Genomic DNA, 15,748 nt, shown 5'->3' with positions numbered 1-15,748 from the left:
AGAAATATAATGAACACACACCCAATATTACTATGAATATTCTTTCTCCATAAAATCAGCAATGGATAAACATTCTGTTGACCCAGCAAGGATGATAGTGAAAGCATTAGATCAGCAAAAGAAAGCAGTCCCTAAAGACCACACACTGGATGATCCCGCTTATGGGAGCTGCTCACCGTGGACAAATCCACAGACACAGAGCATGGATAGGTGTTTGTCAGGCCTGGAAGGCGAAGGCAGGAGGCTGTGAGGGACATTTGCTCCTGGACCCCCATCCCATCTCTATTGGAGGCCATGACAGTGTGCTGAGGGAGGTAATGGTGACAGTTGTTCATCTGTGTGAATATAGTAAGAGCCACTGAACTGTGTGCTTCAAAGGGATGAATGTCATTTTAGCAGAATTTTGACACCAAGAGCTCCCTGAGATAAATGAGTTCCTTAAGCTCTTACACCACTAGCAAAAAGTAAAACGAGTGGTGAGGGTAAATTGACTGAGCCACCTACACATGGCCAAGGAGCAGCTGGTAAAACTCCCCACCCCTTTTGTTGTCACTGTTGTTTTCTTGAGACAAGGTCTTGCTGTGTATTCTAGGCTGGGCTTGAACCCACAGTGTAGCACTGTCTGCCCTGGAACGCATGGTGACCCTGCTCCCTCAGCTTCTGTATTTTTTTGAGGAAGTACTGGGAATCAAACTCAGGACCTTGCCCTTGCCAGGCAGGTACTTATGTCACTGAGCTATAGCCCCGTCCCACCCTCAGCTTCTGCAGTGCTGGCATTGCAGGCCTATGCCCCCTCACCCAATTTGAAAAATGTCCTCTGGCTTTAAGGAGTCAGGGATTTTATCTTGGAAACTGGGAGAGAAAAATCCATAAATGATTTACTTGCATTGCCCCGACACTGGCTGGAGATGAGGGAGCACAGGGCAAAGCCAGCCCAGGCCTGGGCTCTCCATGCGGGAAGGTTTGCTGGTTGGTTTGAGCTGCACAGGAGGAGACGCGGCCCAGCGGTCCATCTTCAGTGTGTGAGGCCAGGAGGCAGAAAAGTTGTTGTTTTCCTGGCTGGCTTAGCTGGAGGCTGTCGGTTAATATAAACTCTTATCTTTTCCATCCCCTCTTCCTGCAGGGACCTAACTCTGGAGTTCGGGATTCTTCTCTTATCAGTATTATGTTCTGTATGTTCTCTTTCAGTGAAATTTTTCTTTTCTTTTTTTTGCTAAGTGAGGCAAAAACATAAGGATCCCGGCCTTTCAGGGAGTGGGGACCTTCCCAGACAGGGCTGGCACCCGAGGGGGTTCCTTTACAAGACCCAGCAGGCCTCACCCCAAGTCAGAGCTCAGGAGATGCCAGGCCTCTGGAGAAACTTCAAAGAGGACGGAGAAGCCTTGGGAAAAGCTCCCTGCTGCCCAGAAAGCTGCCCGCATCCCGTGTTCCTCTGGACATCTCCAGGGACACTTTCACTGGGCTCAGGTCTGAGACTGAGCTGTAGCACAGAGGGTGGGGCTCACAGGGGTCTCGGGTGCCTCCAGGAACTCGCCTGCTGACAAAGGACACAGTCACTGTCCTGAAACTATTCCTCTGCATGTCTGCCCCGGGCTGGAAGAGCAGGGCACACAGCAGACCACCGGCCCAGGCCCGGGTAGGAGGAGGGCTGGGCTCCTACATGCTGGGACCTGGGCTCTGTGTGGGTCCTGGGCAAGAACCATCCCAAGTGTGTGGGCTGTGATGGACAAACACTTGGAATTCATCTCCAGGGCTCCTTTGTGTAAAAGGGGACCGACATCCCAGGGAAGTCTCAGCTTCTCATTCCCCTGTGGCTGCCTGGAATAAGGAGAGCCCGGGCTCCTAGTTGTCTTCTCTCCTCTGGTATTGGTTTGTTGTTTGGTTTTTGGTAGGGGCTGCAGTGAGGATTGAACCTAGGACCTTCCTACACCCTCAGCCCCAACCTTCTCCTTTTTTAAAATTTGAGAAGAATTTTCTCTACACTTCCAAGGCTGGTCTCCAAGTTGTTATCCTCCTGCCTCAGCCTCCCCCGGTGCTGGTATACCAAGCATGTCACCTCGCTGGTTCTGGTTTTTCAGCTTCCCTTGGTCTTCTTCCACTTTCCCAATTTAATTCTTTGCAGAGCAACGGTTGCAGTGCTCTGTCGCAACAAGGACATCAGCACCTCCTCTGCCCTGCAGGGGTCCTTGGGCCCCAGGGGGACACGAACCTGGACAGGAGGTGGGGACAGAAGGACAGGACTGGACAGAACAGGACTGGACAGCCCCCACCCCTAGGGCCAGAAATAGTCAGAAAGCCAGGGCTACAAAAGCCCCAGGGTCCTGGCCAGCCCCGAGCAGAGCAGCAGCAGGCAGTCCTGAGATCCATCAGGTGGGGTCCAGGCTCCAGTGGTGCCGCACACTGTGGAAAGGTGAGGCTGGGATATGGCAGCTTGGATGGGGCCTGACCAGGCTCTGACTGGGGACAGAGCTGGGCATGGAGAGACCCTGGCGCACAGAGGTCCGGGCCCAGAGAGACGCAGGCGCAATGAGAGAGGCAGGCCCGAAGAGACCAGGGCAGGAGGAGCGACCCAGGCCCTGCCAAATAGCTCCTGCAGCTGCAGGGACTCAGGCGGCCTTGCCCCCTGGAGCTGTCCTAGTCACTGCCCTTGCCCTGTTTTCCCTTCAACAGCCCCGCCCCGCTTCCTCCTGTCATTTGTCCAGGTCCAATCCCAGTTTCCCTCACACCCAGCGCCCCTGCCCATCCATCTTTCCTGCCCCTCACCCCAGGACACAGAAGCCTTCTTTCTCCTGAGCCCCATCCCCTGTGGGACTCAGTTCCTGTCCCCACATCCTGCAGGCGGGGCGCAGTCCCTGGGAGAGGCTGCAGCACAGCAGGGAGGGCGGCTTTGGACAGAACGGAGGGAGGGAGGTGGCCTGGGTAGCACTGAGATACGGGGTGAGGTGGGAGCGCCGCGCCCAGGGCACAGGGGCCTTCAGAGTGGACAGAGCGACCACGGGCTCAAAGAACACTGTGAGGGACCAGGATGGGCACAGAGGACGACTGGAGCAGGGCAGGGCGTGGTGTTCAGCCCTGAAATAGGCAGTGGTGTGCGGGGAGCTGTGTTCATTTGCATGGTGGTGAGCACAGGCGGGGGACACAGGGACCAGAGTGGGAGGGACACAGGGGTCTGGGGAGGAGCCCGAGGTGTAGACAGGACCCCGCCTCTCAAGTAGCAGGTGGAGAGAGATTGGGGGAGGGGCAGAGGCGGGGCCTTGGGAGTGGGTGTGGGAAGAGTGCAGGTGGCAAGGCCCAGGGAGGTCCCCCAGGTGAGCCTGGACCAGGGAGGGGAGCGCCCCAGCTTCTGAGGGAAACTTCAGTGAAAGCAAACTCAGGAGAAACAACACTGTTCCTTCCCTGAGTCCAGGGTTTCGGTCACATGATTTCCGGAGCAGGGCAGGATGGGGAGGAACTCTGAGCTGGATGCAGGCAGCCCACCCTCAGGGACACAGGCTGCAGGGCGGGAGAGACAGCAGCCTGGCGCCCTCAGCTGGCCTGACCCTGAGCTGTCCCTGCAGCAGAAGGCTCTGGCCTCACAGCGGATTGGACCTCAGCCTGCCTCAGGCAACAGCTCTTATTTTGGGCGTTCATGGCCTGGTGCACAGCTGAAAATACCACAAGGATTCTCCACACACAGAGGCGAGAATAAGCACAGGAGGGATGCTGAGGCCAGGCTAGAGGTCCTCCCTGCTCATCACTCTGGGTCTCCCTCTCTGTGCCTCCTCCTCCCCACCCCTTCTTCCTCCTCCTTTTCATCCCTGACTCAGTGCTGCTCCTGGAAGGGAGGAGGTGGTGCTTGTGGGGAAGGAGCAGAGTTCACCTGGCCCAGCCGTGCCCTCTGTGTGAGTTCCCGCCCTCGCATCTGTCTGTGTCCTTGTGCAGATGATGTCTGTGGTTTCCCTGAGGCCTGCAGCCTGCTCTGGGCTGCTGCCCTCATCACAGCTGGCTAATTCCCCTAAAATCTGGGCATAGTTTTGGAAAGAGAGTGGCAGTGAATGGCCTTTTTTGGGTCCAACTTAAAATATTTGGAAGCTTTGTGATGGAAACCAAACGCAACTTTCCAGGCGACCATAACTCTGGGCAGTGAACACTGGGGTGAGTTGCATGACGTGTTTCTTTGGTCTCTGCATCTAGACTTCACCATGAACACGCTGTCGGAACCCAATGGCGCCTTTGCCATCCGCCTTTTAAAGCTTCTTGGTCAGGAGGACCCTGCACGCAATGTCTTCTACTCTCCCTTGAGCGTCTCCTCAGCCTTGGCCATGCTCCTGCTGGGGGCCAAGGGGAGGACAGCAGCACAGATCGTCCAGGTAGGCTGGGCTTTGCCCCATCTTTTTTCATGACAAGAGGTTTTTGAGGTTTTTTGGTGGTTGTGAGAGGTAGGGGATCTTCCCCAAATAATAATGCAGAGAATTCACAAAATTTTGCCCAGCACTTCATTTTGAAAATGCTCTGAGGCTGGGGTGGTGCTGTGGTGAGCACTGCCACATATATGATCCCCAAAAGCACAGAGGGGTAAAAAAAAGAAAAGTATTCTGGAATTATTTGAAACATAAGTCCCTGAGGTCGGTCTTCCTTTGGAGCATAAGACTTTGCAGCTATAATTATTCACTGGTGCCTTGCAATCTCAGGGAGGGGACAAACAGAACAGGATTGGACCGGGTCAGAAATGAGGCCTTGATCACTCTAGGGACCCTGGAAGCTCCAGTGTGAGCCATGCACCAGTCATTCAAGGCTCATCTGAAAGATCACTGGACTGCTCCCTCTCCCTAGGGGGTCACAGGGCGGGCAGGAGACAGGTGCTGAGAAAAACCCAGAAGGCCGCTCCCTGGCACCTGCTGGCCCTGCGTGGAGCTCTGCACAGGGCGTGCTCTGCTCCATCATGTGGGTCTCAGTGTGACCCGCACTCCCCGGAGGACCCTCTCAGTAATGAGAGCTCTTTTTCCCCTGTTCCCTGCTCCCTGTGGGAGGTCCTAAAGCGGATGCCCAGGGTACAATTCCTACTGGTGGTTCTTAGGGTCCTCGAGGCTCTGAGCTCCCTGAGGATCTCTGTGAGGGAGCCTCTTCCCACTTGTCTGGCAGCTGCAGGGGCGCCAGGCTGGGCTCCCTGACTAGCGCCCAGCAGATCCCGGGTGCTCAGGAGCTGGTCTCACACTGGGGTCTCACACAGTGCTGGGCTGCCGCAACACTAGGGCTGCAGGAGGGTTTCTAAACATGATTTGATTTTTCATGTTGCCAAAAGCTTTAACAATTCCAGCGAAGGAAGGAAATGTGCCTATGGAATCTGCCTGCAGAGACAAACGTGTGAGCATGAAAAGCATTTTCGTCCAGTCCCGTGGGCCCATGTTCCCTGGAGATTTAACTCCTTGATTATGAACTGTGTCCTTCCTTCTATGAATGTTCTCCCCATTTCTGCCGGGATTCTGTGAGGTGATTCCTATAAACACGTGCTTGACGGAGTTAGCTCCCAGTGATCTCAGGGATGCCTCAATATCAGTGAAGCTGGTCTAACTCTCACTTTCCTTTCTTACATTATTCTTGTGGTAAAATTCATGCAAAATTTGCCATTTGAACCACGTTTTAAGCTTGCAGTTCAATGGCATTGTTTCAATTTTTGACATTTTCCTACCAGTAATCATTAAGATTTATGTAATGATTTTGCAGCTCTTAAAATTTTCCTATTATGGAGCAGTATCATTAGGAAGAAAATCGTGGAATATTGGAAAAAATCTTTTAAAGACCACCTACATCTTTTAAGAAGCAGTTCTCTGTAACTTTTCTTGTTCTTTTGTTGTCTTGGGTAGAGTCACATCCCTGTTTTCTAGGTGTTAAAAAAATTCAGTGTGGGCACACTCCTGGAATACCAGCACTCCGGGAGGTTGAGGGAGGAGGATCTCAAGTTCTAGACCATCTTGGACTATTTAGTGTTTTACTGAGACCTTGTCTAAAAAAAAAAAAAAAGAGAAAGATTGTTATCATTCTTCCCCACAAACCGTGGCCAAGGTGCAACAGGACCCATGAATCTGTGCATCCGCAGGATCAGGCTCCACTCACTCCCTCTGAGCAGTTCGAGCCACTCCCAGAAGAAGCTCAAAGCCTTGGGTGATTGGAGACCACAAGTCCCAGCAGGAGGTGTTCCGCTTTGCCTACTATAAGCTGGTTAAGAAGGCAGATGAGGGGTTAGCATCACTGAGTGAAGTTCACCCGTCTCCATCCGAGAGATGGCCTGTGTTTCTGGACTCTCCTTCGGTATCATCAGTGGGGTCTTCTCTGTTATTAACATTTCAGCCAACGCACTTGGGCCAGGTGTGGCTGGGATCCATGGAGACTCACCACATTTCTTCCTGACCTCAGCCTTTCTGATAGCAGCCATTATCCTGCTCCATACCTTTTGGAGAGTTGTGTTCTTTGATGCCTGTGAGAGGAGATGGTACTGGGCTTTGGGCCTGGTGGTTGGGAGTCACCTACTGACATCAGGACTGATGTTCTGGAACCCGTGGTATGAAGCCAGGCTGCTGCCATCTGTGTAGTCACTGCTCCCTTGGAGCTCTGGGCCTTCATCACAGCGGGAGGGGCCGTCCTAAGTACCCAGCACAGTCTCTCGTGCCCCTGGCAGGAGGACAGTCAGGTGATAGTGTATTATGCCCTGTATATTCCACCCGAGGACTGAGGGAACCAGTGGGGTGGGGGGACCCCTGGGCCTGTGGTGCCCTCCTCCTCGCCCTGTATTTCTCCATATCCAGTTCGGGACAGTGCAGGCTGCCAACAAAAGAGACGTAGTTCAGCCATTGCCCTGGAGATGACATGAACGGAAGCTCAAGGGTAGATGCAGTCTGAGTGTTTCACTTCCCTCTCCCCAGATGGGACGTCCTGGTCTTTTGCTCAGCTCTGAAGGAAACCATTTTTGGTGTGATAAAGACCTTAACTGCCTTTTATTTCTTAAGTTGGGGGAGGAGGTATGCTGAAACTCTTCTAACCTCCTTGGACTACAGTGTCCCTCCTTAAGTTGCTCCTCATGGCTGGGGTTATTTCTACCCCTTTTCCTGTCAGTCCCCAGCCCTAGGAGGAAGGAAGGAAGTGCACGTTTGCGAACTGGTGTTACTGGAGCTAATGGTTGTAACCTCCTTCACCACCAGCGTCCCTCCTCTCCCCAAGGTGAAGTGGAGGGTACTGGGGGAGCTGGCCCACTCTGCAGCCCTGGTGCCCCTGAGGGGTGAGGCTACTGTGGCATCCCAGGGAAGGAGGGCAGATTTTTTCTAGTTTTTCATTGGGGTGGGGTGGGGGTCTAGGGAGGTTTTCTATAAACTGTGTCATTTTCTGTGAAGAAAAAGAAAAATGCATTTTTATCTGATACATAGAAGCCTAAGATCTGTATGTATTTGTGGATTAACTGATTTCTGGTTTTGTTTGTTTGTTTGTTTGTTTGTTTTCCCGGTACTGGTAATTGAACTCATGACCTTGTGGTTGCCAGGTAGGCGCTGTGCCGCTGAGCTAAATCCCTATCCCTATTTACTGATGTTTTGATGCCTGTAGAATTAATTGTATAATGTTTGAGTCAGGGTAGGTACACATGTCTACATGGAACCATTATTTATTTAGACTAGAATAGCACTGTGATTGTACATGCTACTTGTGATTGTGATTGTACAGTTCTACTTGTGATTGTACAGGTACAGGAGTTATTTACTTAGAAAAAAGGTGTTTTTTTTTTAAGTACTCAACAGTGATGGTATAGCCTTCACACTGAGCCAACCCCATTAAAAACAGTTTATTCTCAGTCTTTTAAAAATTGTCTGAAAATCTTTCTAAATTACCTGGTTGCTGACGCTGGGCTTGAACTTTAGATCCTCGTGCCTCATCCTTTCAGAGTGCTGACATTATAGCTGTCTGCCACCATGCTGGGCACAAAGAAGTGTTTTTAATAATTACACAGGATGATCATTTCCATGTTACTGGTATTTTATTAGTACTTTTGATTTCTCCTGTGAAACATTAATGTCAGTGTCTAAAACCTGCAGAATTTCTTTTCTCTGTATTGTGAAATAGAGCTCCACATCTTCCCATTGAGCAACACCCTCAGGCTTTTTAAATTTTGAGACAGTCTTGCTCAGTCCCTAAATTGCCAGACTGAGCTCAAACTTGCAAATCTCCTGCCTGAGCTTCCCAGATTGCTGGGATTACAGGCCTGTACTACCATGCTGAGCTGGAATCTCTATAAAGCTTCTACTGCAGAATCGATTGACATGTTTCTGTAGCCTAATACATATTTTTAAAATATTAGAGACAGGAATATAGTTCAGCATAACAAGCACCTGCCTGGCAAGCGCAGGCTCCTGAGTTTGCGTCCCAGTACCAAAAAAATAAATAAACAAAATATTAAAGTTCCACTTAAAATATATGTAATAAATAATCTCTCTAGGATACAATTTGAAGAACTCTGTTTTAGTGCTGTTAATCATGTTGCTCCTTTTGTACCCTTATTCTTGTTAACATCCCCACTGTGCTATGCCTGGACATTCTCCTTGCAGTTTTAGAGCTTTTAACCATTTCTGTCGTTTTGAAATGAATTTTGCAGATCAGTTTTCTTCTGTATCTGCTGTATTCCTGCCCAGCAGGGGATGCAGGCTTTATAACAGCTCCATTCTCAGCTTCTCTGGGCCTTTTCATTTTCCTTTCCTTCCCTTGAATCCATAGCAGACAGAAGAGCCACACCTTTGACCTGTGTCCTGTCCCCTCCAATCTGTGCACTGTGCGTCTTCTGCAGGATGCACTGCTCAAGGAAAAAGTAAAGCGGCCTCGCTGGGTGTGGTGGTGCACGCCTGGAATCCCAGCACTCAGGAGGCTGAGGCAGGAGCATCACCATGAGTTTGAGTCCAGCCTGGGCTACACAGTAAGATCCTCCTTCAGCAAAATAAAAACAGAAACCAAACCAAAACAAAACAACAAGTTCCTCACAAAGGATGATTTCATGGAGTAGTTGAAGTTCCTCACAAAGGATGATTTCATGGAGTAGTTGAGAGCAAACTGTTGCTTTGGGAAACTCTGTATGAAAACAGAGGACAATACTGACAGTGCGCATTGACTTTCTTCACAGGCGCTGGCAGTAAACACTGAGGACGACATCCACCAGGGCTTCCAGTCGCTTCTCACCCAAGTGCACAGGCCTGAGGCTCCGTTCTCCCTCAGCATAGCCAACGGGCTCTTTGGAGAAGAGAGCTGCCAGTTCCTCTCAGTGAGTTCAGTCCTAAGAACAGGAAAGTTGATTTAAAATACCTGGTTGGCCAGGGCCCAGGGGGAAGGACCCCAGAGCACTTGGAGAACTGATGGGAAAGCTTGTTTTTTCAAGTGAAGACAGCACTCTAAGGATGCCTTGCACGATTTCCCATGTGAGGGTCTTGGAGTTCCTTCATTTATGTCCAGTATTCCAGACTCAGCACATCTCCACCTAGAACTGGTATCTGACATCTCGGGGATTCAGTGTGAGATCTCCTAAATGATAAGGATGCCCTTTCTCAGTTGTCAAAGAACCAGGTAGTACTGAGAATGCTCAGCAGCTTGAGAAACATTTGTGGAGCTCCCTGGCCTCACCTGTACCATCTCTGTCCACAGTCATTTCAGGACTACTGTCTGCAGTTCTACCAGGCAGAGCTGGAGCAGCTGTCCTATACCAAAGATGCAGAGAGGTCCAGGAAACACATCAATGCTTGGGTGTCCAGAAAGACTGAAGGTCAGCACGAACGGTTCCTTCCGCTTCTCTGGTCTCCCTGCCTCTCCTCCTGTCCCCTCCTCTCTGTTTGGGCCTGATCCTCATTCACTTCCAGTTCAGACAGTGATGTATTCCAACCCTGGCCCCAAGATCGATGATGGTTGGACGTGTGAACCATTCACACGTCTGCACCCCACTATGAGCATTCATACTTCTGCTCACAAATGAGAAGGTGGCAAGTGGGAGGAACTTTTCCTGAAGATGTGGCAATTATTCCCCCCAGTTCTTTTGAGATCTTCACCACTTATGTCCTCCTGAAGCAACAACTGGTAAGGGTGCATAGGTCATGAGAAAGTAGCCCTGGATACCCAGGGGAAGAGGAGCGAGTCCAGCTCGCCCACTTTATCTTCCACAGGGATGCCTGGAGCTCAGTCTGAGGATCAACAGTGATCTCTTTTCCCAGAAGCCCCTCACGTGCCTGTCAGCCACTTCCTCCCTTTGGCCCTGTTCTGGCCGCCCCTCACACTGACTCCTCCCTGCCCAGTGTTAGGTCTGGGTGTGAGCACGGAGCCTTAGACCTCACAATGCGTTTAGCCCCTGAGGGACTGCAGTCCCGCCCAGCGCATCTCTCCTGTCCTGCTTGCTGGACCTCCAAGCTGCCCTTTCTTTCTCATTGGCTGCTCTCCTTGAGTGACTCAGAAGCCTGTCACCTCCCCCATTTGGTGGATGCTCCCCAAGTGTCCGTGTGCAGGAACACCACTCCTCAGAGTTGTTTCTGACTGTTTAATTCATAACATCCTAACTCAGCTAGTTTGAAATCATGTTTAAATCTGCCAGGATGCTGTTCTAGAGTTTGTCCAGCATGTGTATATAAGGAGCCATTGAATGTAGTCTCTGCTTTTCTGAAGAGGCAAAATTGAAGAGTTGTTGGCAAAGGATTCAATGGAATCGGACTGCGGACTGGTTCTCATTAACGCTGTCTACTTCAAAGGAAGGTGGGAGGAACAGTTTCAAGAGTCTTGCACAAGGACAATGCCTTTCAAAATAAGCCAGGTAGGGAGAAGCTTTCAACAAAATCATTTCCTAAAGTAGTGGAATAAAAAAATTTAACTGTGCAAGGACATAAGTGATTAAAAATTCTTGGCAACAGATTATTTCTCAGTTGACTTTTAAACTCAGGAAAACAAAATCTGAGGAGTAAAGAATATTTGGTGCATATAATTTTTGCGTTAAATGACTCTTCTCCCTGTCCTATAATTTTTCCTGCGCTTACTCAGGCAACCAGAATCTGAAAACTAAAGATTTTTCTTTAGGTCCAAGTAGTCAGGTATAAACAACAAAAAAACTGATATGATATTGTGCTATATGTATGGGGCACTGGGCAGTATCAGGAAAAATGTGAGAATACATATCTTTATCAAGTAATTTTTAAATTAATAGAAGTATTCGTTTGAACTGTTTATTACAAAATTATTATTAATTCAATATTTGCAAATTTGTCACCTTGTAAACAAGTGGCAATATGTAGCTCCTGAGAATTTCAACTTCAATCAAAGCAGAGTTAAAATAATTTGCCAAGTCATCTAATCCCTTAAAAAGAGAAGTAATTATCCAGAAAATATTTGGGATGTTTATCCATGTTCCATTACATCTCCTTTTTAAAATAAGATACACTTCCTGTAATGATTCATTTATTCTTCCTTATGGGACTAGGAGGGGTTGTCTTCCAGAGCGACACCATACCACATGGAAAATTCAGAGCTTCCCGTTTTATTTTGCTGGCCTGGACATCTCCCCAGGCTGCTCCTGCCTCAGCCCACACTCCATGGCTTTTCATGCCTGTGGGAAGTGCTGGGGGAGGATTCCCCAAGGGTTACGTGGAGAGCAAATACCGGTTCCCTGGTGGGAGTGGTATCGCTCAGGCAAACCCCTGGCAGTTTCTTGCTCCTTAGAGAATCCATGTGACACGTGTGCCCCTCTGTTCACCCCGTCAGAAGGAGCAGAGGCCGGTGCAGATGATGTTCCAGGAAGCCACGGTTCCTTTGGCTCATGTGAGTGAGGTGCAGGCCCAGGTGCTGGAGCTGCCCTATGTGGGCCAGGAGCTGAGCATGGTCGTGGTGCTCCCGGACGAAGGCATGGACCTCAGCATGGTGAGACAGGGGTCTGTGTGTGTGTGTTTGTCGTCCTTCCAAGATCATCTGGTGACATCCCTGTGTCCTTTCCCATCAGAACCACACTGGCACACACTCCTGCCCTGGGCCATCAGTCTGTCCCCCTCTCTACTGAAAGCCACTCACAGTCCCACCTTGTTGTGCCCAGCAATGAGCTCCCCTGGGATGAGCAGCTACTGGGGTGCTAAACTCAGCAGCAGGAATGAGCTAGAGGGACAGAGCTGAAGAGAGGAAGACCCTGCATTTGTTAGGAGGAAAAAGCAGAAGATAGGCAGCTGCCCCAGACAGGACAGGCCCGGAAAGATTGAAGCCCTAGGGCCTTTGTCCTTGGCTTCTTTCATGACATTTTGCGGGATCCTCACTGCTCTGACACTGATCACAATTTGATTGGCTCCCTGGGCTGTCCTGGGATTAAATGAGGCATCGAAGCCTATGTGGACATTTGTTTAGAGGGCTTGGTCTGACTTCTCTGTGTCCCTTTGTCCTTCCAGATCCTTATCTCAGGGAAGAGTAGGTGGTTGGTGGGGAGCAGCTTTCTAGATGGTCAGCTTCAAGTTAGTGGGTGACGTGTGTGTATCTGTTGTAGTAACACAGCGACCCTACAGTGGAGATAATAGCTGTGCACGTGCATAGGTGAGAGGACACACTCTACCCTCTGAGCAGGGGTTCTCCCTAAAGCTGGTCGCTGCTCCCCTCTCTGTGCACTGTCCTGGGCCGGGAGGACACTCCTGGCTCTGTGTTCCTGGCCCTTCCGTGCTCTGCCTGTCTGCTTTCCCACTGGTGTCAGTCAGAATGCCATTTATTCTGTGTCTTTTTTGTCTGCTTTTTCTTTTTTATAATTTCTTGTCCTTGTATTTGTGTCCAAGGGACTTCCTCTGTGAAGCTTTCACTCCTTCTAGTCAGGATTAGCTAGAAAGCCCAATGAGGCCTTCATGCTATTCTTCCCCTGAAGACAGATCCGTTTCCCTACAGCCTCAGGCCCCTGCCCTGGTGACTCACAGCCACAGCCCTTTTGTTCCTTGCTTTCTAGCAATGACTTTTCCGCTCCAAAGTAAGGCTCATTCAGAAAACCAAAAATCCCAGGAAGCCCAAATGTGCAAAAAGGGCAGCCACCTGGCAGAGACACTAGTCAGCATTGGAAGGAAAGAGGCACAGCCCCGTCTCCTACCTCAGGAAGGCGCACCTGGGATGGCATTGCAGCAACTTCTATAGGAGAATCCAGGTCCTCACAAGCTCCCAGGCAGCTGCAGGGACAGTGTGTGATGGTGGGCACCATCTGCCGGCCAGAGGAGCAAAGGCTGCCCCTGGGAGGGACCGCTGTGGATGGGCACTGAGGTCAGAATGGTAAATGCTATTGCCGCTCTTTCAGGTGGAAAAATCCCTCACGTTTGAGAAATTCCAAAGCTGGACCAGTCCAGAGCACATGAGGAGGACTGAAGTGGAAGTTTTCCTCCCGAGATTTAAACTGCAAGAGGATTACGACATGGGCTCTGTGCTGCAGGGTCTGGGCGTGGTGGACGCCTTTCACCCTGGCAAGGCCGACCTGTCCGGGATGTTGGCCGACAGCGACCTGTGTGTGTCCAAGTTTGTGCACAAGAGTGTGGTGGAGGTCAACGAGGAAGGCACGGAGGCTGCGGCAGCATCAGCTTGTGAGATTGAACTGTGTTGTGCGAGGTGTTTGCCGGTGTTCCGTGCTGACCACCCCTTCCTGTTCTTCATCAGGCACAACAGCACCAACAGCCTGCTGTTCTGTGGCAGGTTCTCGTCTCCGTGAGGGGTGTGCTCCCTGTGCATGCAAGCACTTTCCTCTGCATCACCAAGTCCCATCCAAACTCCATGAAGTGGGCTCATTAGAAAGGCCAAGGGCAGCCTAAGGGCAGACTGGCCCGCATCTGCCCATCTCTCAGCACAGCGCACCACGCGCGTGCTCCTCTCCCCACACTGCCACTCACCTGTGCCACTTGACCAAGATCTTAGGACAGCAGACCTCCATGTTGACTGCAGGGTGGAGAGCAGATGCACTGCCCACAGTTTTCCTGGATGGTCACAAACACGTCTGACATTCTCTATCCGAGCTTCTTTTTGTACTCACAGTGCGCCTCCTAGAACCTCCAACCCTGTCACACGTGTACCTCAACCGCACCTTCTGAATAGCAATCCCTGCTGCCAGGTATTACTATTCCTTGGACAGTTTTCCTGCTGCTTGGACTTTTTAGAGAAGTGCACATTTGAATTGTATTTTATTGGACATTTGCTGTTCGCCAGGTCTGTGCAGAACACTGCATTCGGCTGGGGACAGAGTCAGGCTTCGTCAGCAGCTGCTCTTTATGGTCTGTGCCCAGCTCACACAGCTGTTGTGGCAGCCGGTTCCACTATGTAATATCTTCAGTCGTGTAGGGATGACAAGTTATTCATGTGATTTGATTTCTCCATCTCCAACCCTAGCTGTTAAATTCCATTCAACACCTGAAATTCATTTCAGATGTCTTCTTCAGGAAAGTTTTCCTTTTCTCCAGAACCTCATGTGTACTTTGAACTCAGATTGCAGCAGTTCATGGTGGTAGCTTTTTTTTTATTAATCTTCTTTCCTCTAAGGATGTTCCCCACCTAGATCTTAGATTCGCTGGGACTAAGATTCCATCTCACCTACCTGTGTGTCGCTTATACTACAATAATAAGTTACTCACCGTATACAAGCTCTAACTACTTTCAGGGGTGAGACATCACCAACTATATTGTGCTCTTTTAGAATTTCATTGTTTATGACTTTCATATAATAAAGTTAACCATCTTAGTACATTAAGTGTGTCATGTAACCACCACTTTTATTCAGTTCCAAAAAAGTTTTCATTGTCCCAAATGAAGCTGTGCCCCCTAAGCAGAGAATCTGCATTTGTTGCTCCCTGAAGCCCTGGGCATCACCATTTTGCTTTCTCTCTCTGACAACTTACCTGCTATGAACGTTTCATATAAATCTAAGCATATCGATGACCTTTTGTGTCTGGCCTCTTTTGTTCAGTGTAGTATTTTCTAGATGTGTTCATCACTGTACCGTGTATCCATTCTCTATTCCACGTATGACTGATAATATTCCATTGCTGAACTATACCACAATTTATTTACATATTCATCCATCTGGTTTTTTGATGCATTCAGTTATATGTAAATACTGCTGCCCTTTATCTGCATGTACTTGTATTTGTCCTGACACCTGTCTCCCTTCTTTTGCACATGTACTCAAGTATAAAGGAAAGGAATTACTGGGCTCTATAATAACTATATTCAGCTTTGTAGGGAAATGCTGAACTGGTTTCCAAAGGGGCTGAACCATGTAACATTCCCACCAGGAAGCTATGAGATTCCAACTTTCCTGCACATTTCTTTTCTTTTCCAAGTTATGACCATCCTGATGCGGGTAGCAGGAACATGTGGTGGTTTTGATCTGCAGATGTGCAGTGACTGCTGACATTGAGTATCTTTTCAGGAGCTCGTTGGTTTTTGCATTCCTTGTTTGGAAAAATATCTGTGCAAGCCTTTTGCCCATTTTTAATTGGATTGACATTTTGTTCTTGCTAGTAAAACAATTCATTCCATATTCTCATATTAGCCACCCATCAGATACATGAGTTGCAAGTATATTCTCTCATCTTTAGCCTGCCTTTTCACTTTAATAATTCTCTTGGAGGCACAAAATCTTAATTTCCAAATGTCCAGCATATTTAACTTTGCTCATGTTAGTGGAGTCACATTTTAATAATCTCCTGACCAAATTCAGGAGCATGAGGATTTACCCCTGCATGTTTTCTTCTAAGACTTTTCTGGATTTAGCTCT

The 15,748-nt window shown here is 49.4% G+C and overlaps 1 protein-coding gene and 1 pseudogene across 1 annotated transcript; both read left to right on the top strand.

Annotated features, from left to right (window-relative positions):
* The first annotated feature begins 4,173 nt into the window (after window positions 1–4,173).
* On the top strand, window positions 4,174–14,885 carry LOC102021642 (serpin B9-like). Its single transcript, XM_005398915.2, has 6 exons — window positions 4,174–4,349; window positions 9,134–9,271; window positions 9,649–9,766; window positions 10,656–10,798; window positions 11,740–11,895; window positions 13,286–14,885. Exons 1-6 carry the CDS (start codon window positions 4,182–4,184, stop codon window positions 13,688–13,690), a joined length of 1,128 nt encoding a protein of 375 aa, XP_005398972.1. The 5' UTR covers window positions 4,174–4,181; the 3' UTR covers window positions 13,691–14,885.
* Window positions 5,350–6,915, top strand: LOC106150107 (annotated as a pseudogene).
* Window positions 14,886–15,748: the final 863 nt, after the last annotated feature.

Source organism: Chinchilla lanigera, unplaced genomic scaffold (genome assembly GCF_000276665.1).
Source record: "Chinchilla lanigera isolate Chin_1 unplaced genomic scaffold, ChiLan1.0 scaffold00064, whole genome shotgun sequence".
NCBI lineage: Eukaryota > Metazoa > Chordata > Mammalia > Rodentia > Chinchillidae > Chinchilla > Chinchilla lanigera.
Note: the sequence above shows the minus strand (reverse complement) of the source record. Positions and strands in the feature narration are given on the sequence as shown.